The sequence below is a fragment of the Rattus norvegicus genome, chromosome 17 (genome assembly GCF_036323735.1).
Source record: "Rattus norvegicus strain BN/NHsdMcwi chromosome 17, GRCr8, whole genome shotgun sequence".
Taxonomy (NCBI): domain Eukaryota; kingdom Metazoa; phylum Chordata; class Mammalia; order Rodentia; family Muridae; genus Rattus; species Rattus norvegicus.
The window spans coordinates 83,730,916-83,752,497 of NC_086035.1; the positions used below are offsets into that span (position 1 = coordinate 83,730,916).

At 37.8% G+C, this 21,582-nt stretch overlaps 1 protein-coding gene and 1 non-coding gene across 2 annotated transcripts in view; both read left to right on the forward strand.

The window, feature by feature from the left end:
- Nucleotides 1–21,582, forward strand: part of Malrd1 (MAM and LDL receptor class A domain containing 1) — a 712,187-nt gene that overhangs the window by 403,544 nt on the left and 287,061 nt on the right. Inside the window, exons 26-27 of the mRNA NM_001287618.3 lie at nucleotides 14,592–14,837; nucleotides 17,134–17,291. Coding sequence (NP_001274547.3) covers nucleotides 14,592–14,837; nucleotides 17,134–17,291 — 404 coding nt within the window. The remainder of the gene's footprint in view (nucleotides 1–14,591; nucleotides 14,838–17,133; nucleotides 17,292–21,582) is intronic.
- Nucleotides 4,992–5,098, forward strand: LOC120098039 (U6 spliceosomal RNA). The gene has a single exon (XR_005495969.1). It is a non-coding gene; the product is annotated as a U6 spliceosomal RNA (small nuclear RNA).

Sequence of the window (21,582 nt, forward strand, 5' to 3'; positions counted from 1 at the left end):
CCAAGAGGATGTCTTCCCATACCTGACAGGCCTCCCCACTCCCCAAGGCCTCAAGTCTTTCAACAGTCAGGCTCATCTTCTGCTACTAAGGCCAGATCAGTTAGTCTGCTGCATATGTGTCCCAGGCCTTGGACCAATTCATGTGTGCTCCCTGGTTGGTGGCTCCCTGTCTAAGAAATCTCAGGGGTCTGGGTAGGTTGAGGCTGCTGGTCTTCCCATGGGGTCACCCTCTATCTCACCTTCTTTCAGCCTTTCCCTAATTCCACCACAGAGTTCCCTGAATTCAGTCCAATGGTTGAGAGTAATTATCTGCATCTGTCTCAGTCATCTGCTTGTTGGGCCTCTCATAGGCCAGCCATGCTAGGCTCCTATTTGTAAGCACAAATAGTAATGGTAATAGTGTCAGGCCTTGGAGCTTCCCCATAAGATGGATCCCAAGTTGGGCCTGTCACTGGATGTCCCCCAGTCTCTTCTCCATTTATGTCCATGCAGTTCTGTTAGACAGGAACAATTCTGGATCAGAATTTTTGACTGTGGAATCTTTGACTATGTTCCCTTTCCCCACTGTTGGGTACTTCATCTAAGGTCCTTCCATTTCAGTCCAGAAAGTCTTCAACTCCAAGGTCTCTGGTATTTACTAGAGGGTCCAATTACCTCCAACCTCCAATCCTTCAAAGTTGCATATTTCCATTCATTCTGCTGGTCCTCAGGACTTTTCTCCTGTTCCTCTCCTCCATGCCTAATCATGTTCTCCTTTTCCATTCCACCTCCTCTCTCCCACACAAATGCCCCCTGCCTTTTGCTTCCTGTGATTGTTTGTTTTCTCCCTTCCAAATGGGATTGAAGCATCCTTACTTGGGCCCTTCTGCTTGTTAACCTTATTCAGTTCTGTGGATTATATACTAGGTATTTTATACAATTCTGGCTAATATTCGCTTATTAGTGAGTACATGCCATGCATGTCCTCTGGGGTCTGAATTACTCACTCAGCGTGATATTTTCTAGTTCTATCCATTTGCCTGCAAATATCATGATGTCATTTTTCCTAATAGCTGAATACTATTCCTTTGTGTAGACAAACCACATTTTCTATATCCATTCTTCTGTTGTGGACTATCTGGGTTGTTTCTAAGCTTCTGGCTATCACAGATAAGGCTGCTCAGAATATAATGGAACATAAGCCCCTGTGGTATGGTGGGCCATCTTTTAGCAATATTCCCAAGAGTGGTAGAGCTGGGTCTTTGAGTAGATATATTGCCAATTTTTTTTGAGGAACATCCAGATTGATTTCCAGAGTGGTCGTACCAATTTGCAATCTTACCAACATTGGAGGAATATTCCTCTTTCTCCACATCTCACAAACATGAGCTGCCACCTGAGGTTTTGATCCTAGCCCTTCTCATTGGTAGAATCTCAGGGTCTTTTTGATTTGCATTTCCCTGATCATTAAGGACGTTGAAAATTTCTTTAGTGCTTCTTGGCCATTCCAGATTCCTCTGTTGTAATTCTCTATTTAACTTTATACCCCAATTTTTGATTGGGTTGTTTGAATGTTTTGGAGGGCAACTTGTTGAATGCTTTATATATTTTGGACATTCCTACTCTACTATATGTAGGGTTAGTCAAGATTTTTTTTCCTAATCAGTAGATTGCCAATTTGTCCTATTGACTATGTCCTTTGCCTTCGGAAGCTTTTCTGCTTCATGAGGTGCCATTTAAAAATTCTTGATCTTACAGTCTGAGCCATTAGAGTTCTGTTCAGGAAATTTCCCCCCATGCCAATGAGTTCCAGGCTCTTTCCCACTTTCTCTTCTCTTAGAATCAAAATATCTGGTTTTATGAGGTGGTCCTTGATCCACTTGGACTTGAACTTTGTGCAAGGTGAAAAATGTGGATATATGTTTTTTTCTACATACAGACTGCCAATTAGACCAGCACCATTTATGGAAGATTCTTTCTTTGTTCCATTGTATATTTTTGGCTTCTTTGTCAAAGATCAAGTGTCCATAAGTGTGTGGGTTATTTCTGGGTCTTTAATTTTATTTTATCGATTGACCTGTCTGTCTCTATACCAATACCATCAAGTTTTATCATTATTGATCTGTACTACAGCTTGAGGTCAGGGATGGTGGTTCTCCCAGAAGTTCTTTTATTGTTAGGAATTGTTTTCCCTATCCTGGGATTTTTGTTTTCCATATGAAATTGAGAATTCCTCTTTCCATGTCTGTGAAGAATTGCGTTGAAATTTTGATGGGGATTGGATTGAATCTGTAAATTGCTTTTGGTGGGATGGCCAATTTTCCTATGTTAATCCTACCAATCCATGAGCATGGGAAATCTCTCCATTTTCTGAGGTCTTCTTTGATTTCTTTCTTGAGAGACTTGAAGTTCTTGTCATACAGATCTTTTACTTGTTTGGTTAGAGTTACCCCAAGATATTTTATATTATTTGTGACTATTGCAATGAATGTTATTTCGATATTCTTACTCAGCCTGTTTATCATTTGTATAAAGGAAAGCTATTAATTTATTTGTGTTAATTTTATATCCAGCCACTTTGCCAAGTTGTTTATTAACTGGAGAAGGTCTCTTATAGAGTTTTTGGGGATATATCTATCTATCTATCTATCTATCTATCTATCTATGTATATAGATAGATAGATATATCTTCATATCATCTGCAAATTGTGATCCCATTATGTCTTCTTTGCCAATTTTTATCCCCTTGTTCTTCTTTTGCTGTTTTATTGTGCTAGCTAGAAATTCTAGTACTACATTGAATAGATGTGGGAGTGAATAGCCTTGTCTTGTCCCTTATTTTAGTGGGATTGCTTCAAAATCTGTCCATTTAATTTGTTATCGGCTGTTAGTTTGCTGTATATTGCTTTTATTGGGTATTAGCCTTGAATTGCTGATCTCTCCAGTACTTTTAACAAGAAGGGGTGTTGTATTTTTTTCAAATGCTTTTTCAGACTCTAATAAAATGATCACATGAATATTTTTGATATTGTTTATATAATGGATTATGTTAACACATTTTTATATATTGAACCAACCTTGCATTTCTGGGTGAAACCTAGTTGATCATGGTGAATGATGGTTTTGATGTGTTCTTGGATTCAGTTTTACTGAGTATTTTTGCACTGATAGTCATAAGAGAAATTGATCTGAAGTTCTCTTTCTTTCTTGGGTCTTTATGTGGTTTAGGTATTAGAGTAATTGTGGCTTCATAGAATGAATTTGGTAGTGTTCTTTATTTTTCTGTTTTATGGAATAATAGTTTGAGGAGTGTTGGTATAAGCTCTTCTTTGAAGGTCTGGTAGAATTCCTCATTTAAGCCATCTGGCCCTGGGCTATTTTGGTTGGGAGTTTTTTAATAACTTCTTCTATTTCCTTAGGGGATATGGGCCTGTTTAGATAGTTTACCTACTCTTGATTTAACTTTGGTACGTGGTATCTATCTAGAAAATCATCTATTTCATCTAGATTTTCCAGTTTTGTTGAGTATAGGCTTTTTTATTAGAATCTCTTGATTTTTTTTTTAGTTTCCTCAGTTTCTGTTGTTATAACTCCCTTTTCTTTTCTGATTTTGTTAATTTGGACACTATCTCTATGCCCTTTGTTAGTTTGGCTAGGGGTTTATCTATCTGTCGATTTTCTCAAAGAACTAGCTTTTAGCTTTGTTGATTTTTTATATAGTTCTCCTTGCTTTTGTTTGGTAAATTTCGGCCCTGAGTTTGACTACCTCCTGCTGCCTACTCCTCCAGGGTGTGTTTGCTTCCATTTACTCTAGGGCTTTCAGGTGTGCTGTTAAATTGCTTGTGTAGAACGTCTTCAATTTCTTTATGAGGCACTCAGTGCTATGAGTTTTCCTTTCAGCATTACTTCCCTTATGTCCCATAAGTTTTGCTGTGACATCATTTTTATTGAATTCCAGGAAATCTTTAATTTCTTTATTTCTTCCTGATCAAGTTTCTGTGTTAGAGGGTTGTTCAGTTCCATGTGTATGTGGGTTTTCTATTATTTTTTGTTGTTGTTATTGATGTCTAGCCTTAATCCATAGTGATCTGATTGGATGCATGAGATTATTTCAATCTTCTTGAATCTGTTTAAGCTTGTTTTGTGATCGATTATAAGGTCAATTTTGGAGAAGGTACCATGAAGTGCTGAGAAGAAGGTACATCATTTGTTTTAGGGTGGAATGTTCTGTAGCTATCTAAGTCCATTTGGTTCCTAACCTCTGTTATTTTCACTGCGTCTCTGTTTAGTTTCTGTTACAATGACCTGTATATTAATGAGAGTAGGGTGTTGATACTCCCCTGTGATAGTTATGGTATAAACTCCCAACAACGTGTTAAAATCAAGACTCAACAAATGGTAACCCAACAATCAGATTTATGTCTTAAATTCTCAATCCACATTACATCCACACAATAAATTTATAACCAATTGATAAGGATATAAACCGCCCACCAAATAAAATAAATTTGCCTACAGAAATCCATCCCAGCTACTGTGGCAATTCAAGACCACCCAGATCTGGGTTATCTTTCTCCATCTCCATCTTGATTCTCCTTACTTCTCCTTCTCTCCTGCCTTATTTTTTACTGTCCAACAATGGCCTTGCCCTAACTGGTGCCAGCCTTCACCTGCACATTGTCATTAACCTACAGAGTATGGCATTCTTTTACATATATGTACTTTTTTTTCTATAGTAAGAATATTATAAATCAGCTATTTAAAATTTTGTTCATTATTTTTAACCATTGTCACCATAAAAACACAGGGATTTGAAAATATTTCTCCTGTCTGAAATGTTTTACCATTTAAACTTTTCCCAACCATATTAAGTTTTAGCTCCTTGCCATGTTTGTATTTGCCTCTCCTGACCAATTTTTGTCGTACCTGTATGGAGATCACATAGTTATTCATGGACCTTGAGTACTGGTCCCTGTGTGCTAGGGCTTGGACTATGTTAAAAACTGGTATGCGTGCTCGCTTCGGCAGCACATATACTAAAATTGGAACGATACAGAGAAGATTAGCGTGGCCCCTGCGCAAGGATGACACGCAAATTCGTGAAGCTTTCCATATTTTAATCACTATTCCTTAATATCTCTCAACATCAATGGCCTCAACTCCCCAATAAAAAGACATAGATTAACAAACTGGATATGCAATGAGAACCCTGCATTCTGCTGCCTACAGGAAACACACCTCAGAGACAAAGACAGACACTACCTCAGAGTGAAAGGCTGGAAAACAACTTTCCAAGCAAATGGTCAGAAGAAGCAAGCTGGAGTAGCCATTCTAATATCAAATAAAATCAATTTTCAACTAAAATTCATCAAAAAACATAAGAAAGGACACTTCATATTCATCAAAGGAAAAATCCACCAAGATGAACTCTCAATCCTAAATACCTATGCCCCAAATAAAAGGGCACCTACTAAAAGAAACCTCACTAAAGCTCAAAACACACATTGCACCTCACACAATAATAGTAGGAGATTTCAACACCCCACTCTCATCAATGGACAGATCATGGAAACAGAAATTAAACAGAGACATAGACAGACTAAGAGAAGTCATGAGCCAAATGGACTTAACAGATATTTATAGAACATTCTATCCTAAAGCAAAAGGATATACCTTCTTCTCAGCTCCTCATGGTACTTTCTCCAAAATTGACCATATAATTGGTCAAAAAACGGGCCTCAACAGGTACAGAAAGATAGAAATTATCCCATGTGTGCTATCGGACCACCACGGTCTAAAACTGGTCTTCAATAACAATAAGGGAAGAATGCCCACATATACGTGGAAAATGAACAATGCTCTACTCAATGAAAACCTGGTCAAGGAAGAAATAAAGAAAGAAATTAAAGACTTTTTAGAATTTAATGAAAATGAAGGTACAACATACCCAAACTTATGGGACACAATGAAAGCTGTGCTAAGAAGAAAACTCATAGCGCTGAGTGCCTGCAGAAAGAAACAGGAAAGAGCATATGTCAGCAGCTTGACAGCACACCTAAAAGCTCTAGAACAAAAAGAAGCAAATACACCCAGGAGGAGTAGAAGGCAGGAAATAATCAAACTCAGAGCTGAAATCAACCAAATAGAAACAAAAAGGACCATAGAAAGAATCAACAGAACCAAAAGTTGGTTCTTTGAGAAAATCAACAAGATAGATAAACCCTTAGCCAGACTAAGAGAGGACACAGAGAGTGTGTCCAAATTAACAAAATCAGAAATGAAAAGGGAGACATAACTACAGATTCAGAGGAAATTCAAAAAAATCATCAGATCCTACTATAAAAGCCTATATTCAACAAAACTTGAAAATCTGCAGGAAATGGACAATTTCCTAGACAGATACCAGGTACCGAATTTAAATCAGGAACAGATAAACCAGTTAAACAACCCCATAACTCCTAAGGAAATAGAAGCAGTCATTAAAGGTCTCCCAACCAAAAAGAGCCCAGGTCCAGATGGGTTTAGTGCAGAATTCTATCAGACCTTCATAGAAGACCTCATACCAATATTATCCAAACTATTCCACAAAATTGAAACAGATGGATCACTACCGAATTCCTCCTATGAAGCCACAATTACTCTTATACCTAAACCACACAAAGACACAACAAAGAAAAAGAACTTCAGACCAATTTCCCTTATGACTATCGATGCAAAAATACTCAATAAAATTCTGGCAAATCGAATCCAAGAGCACATCAAAACAATCATCCACAATGATCAAGTAGGCTTCATCCCAGGCATGCAGGGATGGTTTAATATACTGTAAACCATCAATGGGATCCATTATATAAACAAACTGAAAGAACAAAACCACATGATCATTTCATTAGATGCTGAGAAAGCATTTGACAAAATTCAACACCCCTTCATGATAAAAGTCTTGGAAAGAATAGGAATTCAAGGCCCATACCTGAACATAGTAAAAGCCATATACAGCAAACCAGTTGCTAACATTAAACTAAATGGAGAGAAACTTGAAGCAATCCCACTGAAATCAGGGACTAGACAAGGCTGCCCACTCTCTCCCTACTTATTCAATATAGTTCTTGAAGTTCTAGCCAGAGCAATCAGACAACAAAAGGAGGTCAAGGGGATACAGATCGGAAAAGAAGAAGTCAAAATATCACTATTTGCAGATGATATGATAGTATATTTAAGTGATCCCAAAAGTTTCACCAGAGCACTACTAAAGCTGATAAACAACTTCAGCAAAGTGGCTGGGTTATAGCTAAAACTTTCCTCAACTATAAAAGGACTTCATGGGGAATCACTATCCCTGAACTCAAGCAGTATTACAGAGCAATAGTGATAAAAACTGCATGGTATTGCTACAGAGACAGACAGATAGACCAATGGAACATAATTGAAGACCCAGAAATGAACCCACACACTTTTGGGCACTTGATTTTTGACAAAGGAGCCAAAACCATCAAATGGAAAAAAGATAGCATTTTCAGCAAATGGTGCTGGTTCAACTGGAGGTCAACATGTAGAAGAATGCAGATCGATCCATGCTTATCACCCTGTACAAAGCTTAAGTCCAAGTGGATCAAGGACCTCCACATCAAACCAGATACACTCAAACTAAGAGAAGAAAAACTAGGGAAGCATCTGGAACACATGGGCACTGAAAAAAATTTCCTGATCAAAACACCAATGGCTCATGCTCTAAGATCAAGAATCGACAAATGGGATCTCATAAAACTGCAAAGCTTCTGTAAGGCAAAGGACACTGTGGTTAAGACAAAACGGCAACCAACAGATTGGGAAAAGATCTTTACCAATCCTACAACAGATAGAGGCCTTATATCCAAAATATACAAAGATCTCAAAAAGTTAGACCGCAGGGTGACAAATAACCCTATTAAAAATGGGGTTCAGAGCTAAACAAAGAATTCACAGCTGAGGAATGCCGAATGGCTGAGAAACACCTAAAGAAATGTTCAACATCTTTAGTCATAAGGGAAATGCAAATCAAAACAACCCTGAGATTTCACCTCACACCAGTGAGAATGACTAAGATCAAAACTCAGGTGACAGCAGATGCTGGCGAGGATGTGGAGAAAGAGGAACACTCCTCCATTGTTGGTGGGATTGCAGACTGGTACAACCATTCTGGAAATCAGTCTGGAGGTTCCTCAGAAAATTGGACATTGAACTGCCTGAGGATCCAGCTATACCTCTCTTGGGCATATACCCAAAAGATGCCCCAACATATAAAAAAGACACGTGCTCCACTATGTTCATCACAGCCTTATTTATAATAGCCAGAAGCTGGAAAGAACCGAGATGCCCTTCAACAGAGGAATGGATACAGAAAATGTGGTACATCTACACAATGGAATACTACTCAGCTATCAAAAACAATGACTTTATGAAATTCGTAGGCAAATGGTTGGAACTGGAAAATATCATCCTGAGTGAGGTAACCCAATCCCAGAAAGACACACATGGTATGCACTCATTGATAAGTGGCTATTAGCCCAAATGCTTGAATTACCCTAGATGCCTAGAACAAATGAAACTCAAGATGGATGATCAAAATGTGAATGCTTCACTCCTTCTTTAAAAGGGGAACAAGAATACCCTTAGCAGGGAATAGAGAGGCAAAGATTAAAACAGACACAGAAGGAACACCCATTCAGAGCCTGCCCCACATGTGGCCCACACATATACAGCCATCCCATTAGACAAGATAGATGAAGCAAAGTAGTGCAGGCCAACAAGAGCTGGATGTAGATCTCTCCCGAGAGACACAGCCAGAATACAGCAAACACAGAGGCGTATGCCAGCAGCAAACCACTGAACTGAGAATAGGACCCCGTTGAAGGAATCAGAGAAAGAACTGGAAGAGCTTGAAGGGGTTCGAGACCCCATATGTACAACAATGCCAAGCAACCAGAGCTTCCAGGGACTAAGCCACTACCTAAAGACTATACATGGACTGACCCTGGACTCTGACCTCATAGGTAGCAATGAATATCCTAGTAAGAGCACCAGTGGAAGGGGAAGCCCTGGGTCCTGCTAAGACTGAACCCCCAGTGAACTAGATTTTTGGGGGGAGGGCGGCAATGGGGGGAGGATGGGGAGGGGAACACCCATAAGGAAGGGAAGGGGGAGGGGGATGTTTGCCCGGAAACCGGGAAAGGGAATAACACTCGAAATGTATATAAGAAATACTCAAGTTCATAAAAAAAAAAAAAAAAACTGGTACGCTTTGTCCTAAATAGTGGTTAACTTGTTTACAATTATGATTTCCCTATTTAATGACTATTTCACACAGTTTTATTGTAAGGCTAAAATATAGAGCATAATTCAGAAGATACATTCTGTTAATTACCAAAGAGTAAGTATATTTTCATGTAAAAGGCTTTATAGTCCTTAGTGGAAGTGTTCAACTCTACCACTATTGTATGAAAACTTTTATGTAATCAAAAATGTGTATGTCCATCTAAATAAAACTCTATTTATAGATATAGGTGGGGTTGAATTTAGGAATATAGTTTGCGCAACTATAATGTGAAGAATACTTCTCTCTAGAGTTACTTTGTCTTCTACTAAGTATTTTCCTTTGTAATGTTGCCTCTGAATACCTAGTATTTGTCCAAAACATTTTACTCTAGAAGGTAAAAGCATGAAGATGCCTGGCTTTCTGTGAACATTTAAAATAATTGTATTTATAACTGCATGTTTATTGTTTCTTAGAAGTTCCCATTCTTCCTTATGAATGCAGGCCTATCCATATGCAGTCTGAAAGTCAGGCAAAGACTGGAGCACATTTCTGCATCTCGTTATCTACCCTGTCCTTTTTCATTAGGTGATTTGTCTTGCTGATTTGAAATGCTTCCACCTTTGTGTCTTCTTCAGTCACAGAGAGCCCAGATTTCTGCTTCACTTCTAGAATTCAGCTTGGAAAGCATGACAGAGCAGAAATGTGGAGTGGCAATATAATGCAGCTTCTTTTTCTCTTGAGAGGATCATGGTTCTATACTTCCTGGTTTTAATATTTGACCCAAAATGGTTTAATGTATTCGCCTCATGCTCTAGTTGCTTAGGTGGGAAGAAAATTTCAGACCTCTTCCTCCATCCTAACTATAAGCAGAAATTCTTTCATTACTTACTTTAATCATAAAATTATCCATGATTTAGCCAGAAAATTTTCTTAAAGGTCTATAAATCAGTACCAGATTTTAAAAATATTACTGTAACATCCTAAACCTCTTTAAGCCTTTCATCGATGTGCTGGTTCCTCCTATAACAGCTTGATGCACAAACTAGAAATACTGAAGGGAGGGAACCTCAAATGAGGAAATGCTTCTATTAGATTTGGCATTTTCATAGGTAGTTATTCATGGGGGAGGGTTCACTCCATTGTGGGTGATGTCTGCTGGTCTGGGAGTCCTGGGTTCTACAGGTAAACAGACTGAGTGAACCAAGGAATGCAAGCCAGTAACAACCCCTCCACAGCTTGTGTATCAGCTCCTGCCTCCAGACCCCTACCCTGCTTGAGTTCTTACCTTGAAGTCCTTAGATGATGAACAGCAGCATAGATCTGTAAGATAAATAAGTAAATCCTTACCTCCCCACCTTGATATTTGGTAATGGCGTTCCATTGCAGCAATAGATACCTAACTAAGCCAATATGACTTTTTGTGTCATCTTTAAAATTTCTTGAGCACACACACAAATCTGAGGCTCATCTTCAACTTCCTTCTCCCTGGACCCCAATGGGCTATTTCAAACTTTTTGTTTTCTGTAATGAAGACAATAGTGGAAATAATTTTATAGCTTATGTCAAATATTACTTTCATCTTATATTGAACAATCCGTGGTTCTTGGTTATTTACATTTAGAGCAAGGTTAGAGATGCAGTGGTCAAACAGAAATGGCAATAAAATATATAAAAGCAATACTGAATTTTATTAAAGAATGACAGTCTGATGAAATAGGTTTTGATTGAGTTTGCTGAGATATTTTGTGATTGATAAGATTAAACTATTGTATTATGAAAACCACTGTTCCTGGAGCTTGGCAATCATCCAGAACTTGCTCCTATTCCGTGTTGAGGTCCAGAGCTGAGACTGATGATATGATATATAAACCAAGATCCTTTGGAAAGTTGTAGATTTTGCATAGTAGAGCTCTGTGAGAACATGAGTCTCAAGTACAGTCAGAAACAAAATAATAGGGGAAGGAACTAGTTTGGGCATTCTACAGTGTTTATGGAGAAAACCAGAGGAAATTTTCAGCAACCAGGTACATTCTTGTGTTTGTTTTCACTTTTAATCCTTTGCCAAAGGAGAGCATGATAAACCAGCCCGTCTCCATCTTAGGCTTGACAATGGCTATCTTGTGATATAAACAAACTAGGTTCATCCCTGTTTGTGATTAAATCTCTGTTTCTCAAAGATTGGGCTATGTGTTACCTGTAACTTTACTATAAATGCTTCACTACTATCTGTTCCGGAAAAGGCAAGCATTATGACCACCTAGTCATGTTGTCACTATGGTAGTAATGGCCGCTCTGCCACCGAGTCATGTTGTCACTATGGTAGTAATGGCCACTCTGCTATAATCAACTTGCATTGCAACCATGCCGTTGTTTCAGGAGATTGTTATGAACAACTTGTTCTGCTTCTGTAATGCCTTCTATTTGCCTGCCAACTTGCCCATTTGTAAGCCACCTACCTCCTGAGCTGAAAAGAAAAAACAAACAAAAACAAAAACAAAACCCTTATCTTCCCCATGTCCAATGCTGATATCTTGAAATGTACTTTAGGGAGAGATAGCCCGTGTGCATGAATAGAAAAGCTTGCTTTAATTAATTTGGCCATGATTTGGGTCATTGGTCTTTCTCCTTGCATCTCTAGGACTAAGAGGGCATTCCAGGTCCTAGATGTGAAAGACAAATGGAAGGAAATGAGGTTAAATTTAAAGACTGTAAATCAACTTGAGTTACAAATGATGTTTCATAACTACACAAAATTCCTTCATATATCTTTCCTGAGTAACTAGAAGCATAAAAATGCTGTCCATAGAGAGGGAGGCGTCTCTACTCAATTGGCACATTCAGAAAAGAAAATTCAGAGTCTTGACAAAACATGAAGTATCAGATGCCTAAAGTATCTAAAGCATTGTAATTTATTCCTTTTAACAAAAATAAAATCCCTGCTATGATGGTGAATGAAAAATTTAATCAACCTAGATAATGTGTGACATAATAATAGATGCATGATGCTTACATTACTGGGTTTTTTGTTTTGTTTTGTTTTGTTTTTTTTTATTGTGATTCTGACAAAAAGTCACATAAAACAACCTAGAAATAGATAAATAATATCAGTTGATAATTTCTCTTGCCCTTTATCAAAACCAGATTGTAGTGGTCTCCTAAACTATAATTATACCATCTAAATACCTAAAGGTAATGATAACTGCCTGACCATTTCACAGCTGAGCGTCCAGATCTGGAACCCTGTTACCCTGTTGTGGAATATACATATATATTGAATATCTTCTTGGCTTTAGGCCCTTGTAACATAAACTGGATATACATATATATATATATATATATATATATATATATATATATATATATATATATATATTCAACAGTTAAGATTACCAATACAGACCTACAAACCTAATATCAATCTTTAGATCATGAATGTTAGTCAACAATAATCTGATTCGTAGAAATCAGAGCCAGTGGGGAATGTAGCTGCTGATTGTGTTAAATGAATGTGACTTCATTTAATGAAAGAAGCTATCTTAGAAGACTAAGGCCAGACCTGTCAACCTCTTAAGGCTTTTAAGACAATTCCCGGAATTGTATGCCCTTTAAAGTATTCCAGGAATGCAAAAGACTCTGCAAGTTATCCTACATCTTCTAGGTATATGTCTAAAACAATGAATTGTGGCTTGTGCCTTTAGCTGGGCCACAGTTTCACTAAGGGAACTGTGGACAGCAGCAGCAGTTTAAATGAAATTTGGGTGGTTAAAGTCTTGATAGAGTCTGCTTGGTCTTTAGTTCATCTTAAACTCCACAAAATCACTGTGCATCATCATATAAATGGAATGTCTTATATGATAGCACTGACATTTTCTTCATTAATGTAAAGATTGTGTTTAAGTATAGTTTTGCATAGATATATAATTATAATTTTCATTTATGTAGTTTCATTTTTTAAAGTTAAAAAAGTAAATCACTATGCCAAAATATTAATTTTACTAATTTGCATAATGTATTAAAATTTTAGTGTTTCTCTGTTCATAACTGTGTCTACATTTTCATTTTTAAATTGGAAGGATTCAGTTGTAGTTTGATTCAGTTATTTTGGAGAAAATCATCTTAAGAACTGGTTTTATTTTTAGTCTCTAAATAAACTGGAATTGTTGGAATCAATGTGTCATCTTTTATAAAATAAAATAATACATTGATTTCTCAACTTCTCAGTAGTTCTTCAGTAATAATGCTTCTTCCAACCCCAATACCACTAGTCTTCAGTAGTGTGTCCTGCCATGGTGGAACTTTGTCCTATTTAATTCAGTGCACTCAAAACATAATGTAGAAGACTTGACAGTTGGGTCTAAATAGAAACTATTATTTTGAAAAATAGTTACAAACCTTGTAGCATCTGTAACCTTTATTTTTTCACCTCTAAGTGAGAAAGTTAGTATAAGAAACTTCCATTTTTGAAGCATTTTGAAATGCTTTGGCATTGTGATTCATGTATATATATATATATGATGGCATTATGATTGCATGTATATATATATACATATATGTCCTTTCTCAGGACTAATTCTTCAGAACAGACTGTTGAAAGATATTCAAGACTCAAGCTTTACCAGTAGTTTCCAGAGCATTTTTCAGTACTGGCCTGTAACATCAATCACCATCTCTTATCTACACCAACTCTCAGCCACATGCAGCATCCTTCCATCATGGGGTGCTCATCCTAGAAATAAAGTGAAGAGGAGTCTTACTATATTCCCTTTCAGGCACCTAGGAGTTTAAGTAGGAAGAGAGTAATTGGTTCCTGCTGGTAAACTTAACATGCAAGAAAGTAGAGCCTTAGGATTGCTTTGAAATTTCCAGGTCAACCTAGGGAACATAGTAAGTTCCAGACTAGACTACAGAGCAACACTGCTCTCCCCAAAACAAGCAAGCCAACCAATCAATGAACAATTGACCAAGAACAGCAGAACAAAACAAAAGTTAGAGGGGAAAATATATTTTGATTTTATATTATAAAATCAGAGATCAAATTTAAGGCCGATGCACAAAATAAAGTTTTCTTCTGAAATTTTATACACATTTTTCTTTCACTTTTAAATAAACCTGATCATTGGAGCAAATTTGAAAAGAGAAATGTGGGTCAGACCATTCAAACTCTTATGAAAACCGTAGCCCTTGGTACACTATAAATAATATACAATTACACATTATAATGCATACATTAGACATTATAAATTATGTACAGTCATTCTTGTAGGTTATTCTTAATGAGTATGGAATAATCTAGCATTCCATTTGTGTTTTATTTCAGGCTTCTGCCCACAGGGCTATGAGGAGTGTCAGAATGGCCGATGCTCCAGTCCAGAGCAGAGCTGTAATTTTGCCGATGACTGTGGGGACAACAGTGATGAAAACAAGTGTGGTGGCTCCTGCACTTTCGAGAAAGGTTGGTGCGGCTGGAAGAACTCCCTAGCTGAAAACTCCGATTGGGTTTTAGGAATTGGCTCTCATAGAAGCCAACGACCTCCCAGAGACCACACACTTGGAAATGAACATGGTAAGTTACTAGATTGTTGTTGGTGATGTTGCTCTGTTTAGGTTCATAACGTCTCCCTCATTGTCATCAGCAGCAGTTAAACAAGGGGAACATGGCAGTAAGACTGCTGTTCAGGGGTTGGGGATTTAGCTCAGTGGTAGAGCGCTTGCCTAGCAAGCGCAAGGCCCTGGGTTCGGTCCCCAGCTCCGAAAAAAAGAAAGGAAAAGAAAAAGAAAAAGAAAAGAGACTGCTGTTCAACCAAACCTTTAGCTTGTATGTTCATATCCTGTCACAGTTACACCAAAGCACCTAGACCAGGTAGCTGAAAGTGTGGACATTAGTACTATCTCACTTTTGGAAGTCAGAAATCCAACATGAGGCAGGTGGCAGCACTGATTCCTTCTGAGGGTTTGAGGAAGAAGCTGAACTTCCTTGTCTCTTGCCTTAGGTTCTGGAAGTCTCTCAAACTACTCACTTATAGACTATTCACTCTGCATCTTCACATCAGCTCCTTCAACATGTACGATATATAATTTCCCATAATTCTTTTTTATTAGATTGTGCAGAGGAATTTTAGTCCAGTTGCTCTGCCTGGAATACAGACAAACCCTTATCATTCTTTCATCCCAGGAGACAGAGAGAGGCAAGCAGATCTCTGAGTTCAAGGCCAGTTTGGTACAGAACAAGTTCCAGGTAAAGAAAGGCTTTACATGGTCAAGGCATGGTTGCACATGTCTTTAATTCCAGTACTCAGAGGAGAGAGGCATACAGATTTCCATGAAATGAAAATAAGTGAACGTCCAGTCACCTGTTAAATATGTAAATAAAATACTGGAAGTTTTAATGTGTAACATGAGTTCAAAGTCAGTTCTGTTCAGTCAGTTGAGTTCAGCGCAACTGAGTGAAGTTGAGTTCATTCTTGAGTTCATACAGTTCAGTGCAGGTCAGTAGAGTCAGTTAAGCAAGAGATTAAGAAGGAGAACAAGATTCGAAAAAAAATTGTTGAAGTGTTTTTTTGAGGCCAAGCAGGGCAATTCATTGAGAAGCCTGGAGAAGCCAGATTGAAACAGTTAGATTGAACCAGAAAAACTGAGTTTAATCAACCAGCTAGGGTTCAGAAAGAGCTAGAAAAGATGAGATTATTCAGCAGTAAGCCTCTGTCTGAGACAACAATATAGGCAAATAAAAAATACATTTAAAAAAATCTCAGGCATATTGGCTAAGGTCCACTTTAATAGCATGGTCTTTACTTATTTTCAACAGAGCCTTTATTTCAAAAAGGGAGGGGCAGTCATAATCTAGCATCCAGCCCAGTTTCAGTTAGTTAAACTAACTGTAGGGTTAAATGACAGTAATTGCTTCCCTCAGATAACTTTCCTGAGTGGAACACACTCACCTGAATTTAGCCCTGAATTTGGATACTCTTTTGATCATTAGCAAATCGCTTGATATTTCCAAAGCTCAGCTTCATAGTTTTTCAAATGGAAGTAATAAAGTTTGCTCCGTGTACATAACAGAGGTCGTGAGACTGAATGCATTGGAGCCAATGGGTAAAGAAACTGAGCATAGACGTGCAGGACAACATTTGTAAGAGTGTCCCCATGAACTATTTTCTAGAGTATTTACAGTCTGCCATCACATACAACACCCAAGGAGAAAAGAACATCAGTAGGATAACGAAAGGACTCTTAAGTCCTGAGCAGTGCATAGTAGCAGAATGGTATCTCAATTCTGAGATTTCATAGGCACATAAAACAGATATGCTGAGTTAGGCCACAGATTCAAAGACCTAAACATGCATCTGACATATGTGATAATGTATTTTCATAATAAGAATTAAACTCAATAGCCTCCCTTTCATGTTACACACTAAAACTTCCGGTATTTTATTTACATATTTAACAGGTGACTGGACGTTCGCTTATTTTCATTTCCTGGAAATCTCCATACACTTTTATAATACTTGGTAGTTTATGGAGTCCGTTAACTGATTCCTATGACTATCTTGTTGATGTAGTGTTGATAAATATTTGTCAGATCATTTAGTCTGCATACTGTGAAGCTCTTTGCTAAAATCACACAGAGTTGGGAGTTGTTCTGCCACTATGCAATAGACAAGGCTATTAGATTTATTATCTACTTCAGATGAAAATGCCCTTGGCAGCTAGATCACATGAAATGTATTGATGATGATGATGATGATGATGACGATGATGATGACGATGACGATGATGATAAACCTCAAGTAAGATGAAAAGGCTAGGATAATCCCCACATTGTTCTTTTGGTCCTTTTTAATTCCCATCCTTATTCCTAGGTCACTTCATGTATCTGGAGGCGACCCCAGTGGGCCTTCGCGGTGACAAAGCCCACTTCAAGAGCGCCTTGTGGAAAGAATCCAGCGCTGCCTGCACGATGAGCTTCTGGTATTTCATATCTGCGAAAGCCACCGGGTCTATTCAGGTTCTCATTAAGGTAGGATCTCGGCTAAGGATGCTGCAGAGATTCTGAGGCTCTGGCAGGGAGGACAGTGTAGTGTTCTGTCCTGCCTAGAGGAAACCTCATTCCTCACAAGGAGAAGCTCCTACAGGCCACACACTCTATAAAGACTGATTAACTGGGACATGGGAACACAGAGTTCAGTGACATGCCACTGTTCCAGTCTCTCTAACTTTCTCTCATTTTGCTTTCCTTTCCCATCTATTTCAATGAGAAAAAAGAGGTTATTTGTACCTTTGAAAAGAGAGCAACTATTCATTTTCTCTCATTCAAGTAATTAGCAAGTACTAATAATAGACATTCTGGCTCCACAAATCTATCACAAAGGACTGAGCTGCTCATGAGTCTGATCAAAGGTATGATCACATCGAACTGCTTATTAAGTGTGACATATGAATGCATTTCCTTCCTGATTACTAATTGGATGCTTTCGTCGGAGTTTTAATTTAACAAAATAAAGTGACAGGGTTTGGGGACAAAACAATGAAGTAAATATTAATATTAATAAGAACTAGTTCAAATACCTTTCCTTTTTAACAAGTTAAAACAGCAGTTAAAAGGAAGTGTGTGTGTGTGTGTGTGCGTGCATGCGTGCGTGCATGTGTGTGTGTGCGTGTGTGTGTGTGTGTGTGTGAAGAATGTCTGTTTTAAGAATATAGTTATCATCCCAAGCAACCTTGCTTTAAGGCCTGCTCTAGCACTGTCTCCTCCTGTCTCTTCACACATGAGCTTAACTTAAGAACACTGACGCTAATGGAAAAGACCTGACCCGAATGTCAAAGGCCTCATCTAACTGAATCACTTACAACCGTGTGGTTCATGTTTCACGGGAAACTGAGCTGAGTTGGAGGTTTTGGAGCGTGCTGTAATGAGGTATGAAATGCAGCCTAGCAAGACCTATGTAGCCAATAACCACAGAGTTATTGAATATAGAAACTTATACAAAACATAAAGTCCTCCATGGAGTATTTCCCTAGTACTCTTTTGAGTACGGTATTTTATTATTTGGTGTCTGTGTGAGGGATTTGTCCTCTGTGGGATTGGTTTTTATTAGTTACTTAACTGACACTTACTTTCAATTACCTCCTATTGTAGTGGTCAACTTCATATTCCAGTAAAATGAAAGTTATACTGTTATAAAGCAATCTAGACCTACTGTGGCTCCTCTAACTGATACCATGTGGATTTAGCAGTATTTTTTTAATAAAAAAACCATTGTCTCAAGACAACAGCAAAACAACTAAAATTCACATTCTTAGCAGGACTACACAGAGAAAACCTATGAGATTCTGTTTTATGGGAGTGACATGGTTGTGTGACTCACGAGCTTACAAGACTTAACTGCACAGAGACTATGTAGGACTAAGTCTTTAAACATTCAGTCAACAATGGAGAGGGACTCATGACATTTCATGCCACCAAAGAGAGCTAATAATGTTTGAGGGATGGTGAGGGAGAGGACATGGTTATGTTTATTGATGTAGCCTCCGGTAGCTTATTCCTGTTCATATCCATCCTGTGCAAGGACACTTGGTTAAATCCAGTAAGTCACTAACTAAAACAAAAACCGCATAAGAAATATGTAAATGGAATGGGGTTTTACTGGGTGGAGTAGTAAGTTGGTAAGGGAGGGGACAGGATAAGAGAGGGAATGAATGTAATAACATACTATATCTATATACATGTAATTAACTAAGAACTGGTTGATGAACAAGATTTGAATCAGAAATAAGTTTAGATTTAGTAAAATTACCATCCAAACTGGGAGGGAGAATTCGTGTGTTGCTTTGGAGCTCCATGCCTGAGCACATGACAGGCACAAGACTCTGGATGTGACACTTGTTCCTTAAACAATGAAACAAATATTACATACTGATTTTATGAAATCACTGACTATGAAGAAGAGAAATCTTTCATGGTGTGTATTGAATTTATATATTCAGAATTTTATGGAAATCATTTTACTTTAGTGAATAATAAGATGTGTGGTTTTGATCCTGTTTACAAAGTATTGCTTAGAGTTCCCCACGTGTGGAACCACGCTGGATTTAACCTTCTCAGGAGTCTGAAAGCAAGCTAGACAGATGCCACACTCAATAGGGGTTGGATTCTTCATTTTCTTTCTTTCTTTTCTCCTTTCAAAAATATATTCATGAATGAGTCCCCTCTGGTTCAGTCTCCTCTTTGTACTTCACACATGACCCCCTGTGATTTTGCTCCACATCAAGACCGTACAATTGCAATATTCAGTGGGGTTTTTTTGAGGGGGGGTGCTTTTTCTTAAAACCACTTTTGCTTTCCACAATTCCTTTCCTCAGTGTTCATCTGATCCTGCTCACGGGGTAGTGATTGGTGATTATTTTCTCTCTATAAATTGATCGCCAATTATTAAGAGCAAAGTATTGACATTCATGGTTTTGCAAACCACCTAAGAGCTTCAGGGAGTGATTGCTGAGGCGATTATAAAGGGGTTCCTTACTAGGTTCTTGTTAAGCTTCATCCCCTTAGAAGGAATGACAGTTACCTCTGGTTAAAGAACTTATGATCTAGAAACTGAAGTATAGAATTCAGATGGACATAAGCATCTAACCATTGCACAATAGTTTAATGATGGCCCGATTTATATAGTTTATATATTTCAGGCACCACAATGCCAACACGTACTAGCATGAGCCACTCACTGAGCATTCATACCTCCACTGCTCCTTGCAATTCTTAGTGCAATGTTCTGAAACACACAGTAGGACTCCACTTGTACTAATGGGCCAAAGAAAGGAATTCACAGAAATAACACAGCAACTGTCTTTTCACCCTGTTATTTTGTTCATGGACCAGGTATTTAAGTCTGGACATGTCTACATTAAAAAATTGTGTTCAATTTCTCCTTCTATAACCAATGTTCTATGCAGATAGTAGGAAAAGGAAGTTTCGTTTAACTGAGTTCCATGTTGGTTGCATGGACCTTGGGTTGAAAAATAAAATAAATAATGGTTCTTAAAATAGAATTACATGATTTTTGCAATATTCCTGTAATAATAAAAGGAAAACAGAAAAACCCCACCTAAGCTATTGTCTTACATGGCTTTTCATGTATACCCATACAATTGAATAGATTATATATTTAAAAGTCTCCGTCGTATTTCTTGCTACCAGTTACATAACAGCTACTATAATTTTTATGCCATAAATATGGCAGGAAGTAACTAACAGGAATCCAATATGCTAGTCTGCTGAGAATCCAATACTAATTATTATCTTTCTTTATTTGTCTTGTATATTGATAGTAAAAATAAACACAACCTCTAAAATAATGTAAATAAAACTTATGAAGAGTTCTAATGCTGTTTAAAATAAAATTATATAGTGTTAAATAGGTGACCAGATGGAAAGATCATTAGTTTTTTGTCCCTTCTTGCTGGACTCAAAACAAAGCCTTGGTGACAGGGATTCACCTCACGGGAAGTGATGGAAATGTATCCTTGTCCCACAGCCTTCCTCTTTATCCAGTGGGGTCCATGTGAATTAAATGCAAAGTCTAAAACCATAAGAAAGGGAAATAATAAGGGCTTGAAATCAGCTAATTCTAAATTAATATTAAAGCATTGTATGGTCAATTTGTGTCCTGTGTTACTATGGAAGCTGTTCAGAAGGGAAGTGCCCTGCATGTCTACAATCAGTAAACTGTGGCCTTTCCTGGCTATAGTAAACGATTCATTGGCAAACTGGTGTGTTTCTGTACCATTTCTTAGTTTTTATGTGCCATTTAAACCATTCTCGTGTCTTGTTAATTTTAAATGCTTTTTTAAAATGCTTTTGACAAATGAAAAGCTTAAACCAAACGTTTAAAAATGTTCAGGAATACAATAAAGATATTTGTTGTTTACAAAATGGTCTCCTGCAAGAGAGGAGGCTTTAACTCAGTGTGCAGCCAAGGACAGTTTTGAATTTCGGGTCCCCTGCCTCTACTCTGGAGTGCTGATTTTGCAGGTGTCTGTCATTACACTCAGTTATGCAGTGACGGGAAGGGAAGAAAAGGTCTCCTGCGTCTTAGGCAAGGCCAACCGTGCTATGTGCTTCTCTCAATAAGGAAGATTCTTGAAGCATACTTGGTTTAAAAATATTTAGTTGTTCTTCCATAATTTCTCTTATTATTCCAGCTATTGTTTTTTTTTTCTTCTGATGAGATTAACACAGGACACCAACACTCTTCAAACTTGGAAGGGGAAATTCTTAAGTTTGCTTTATAGATGGTGTATACAGTGGAGTC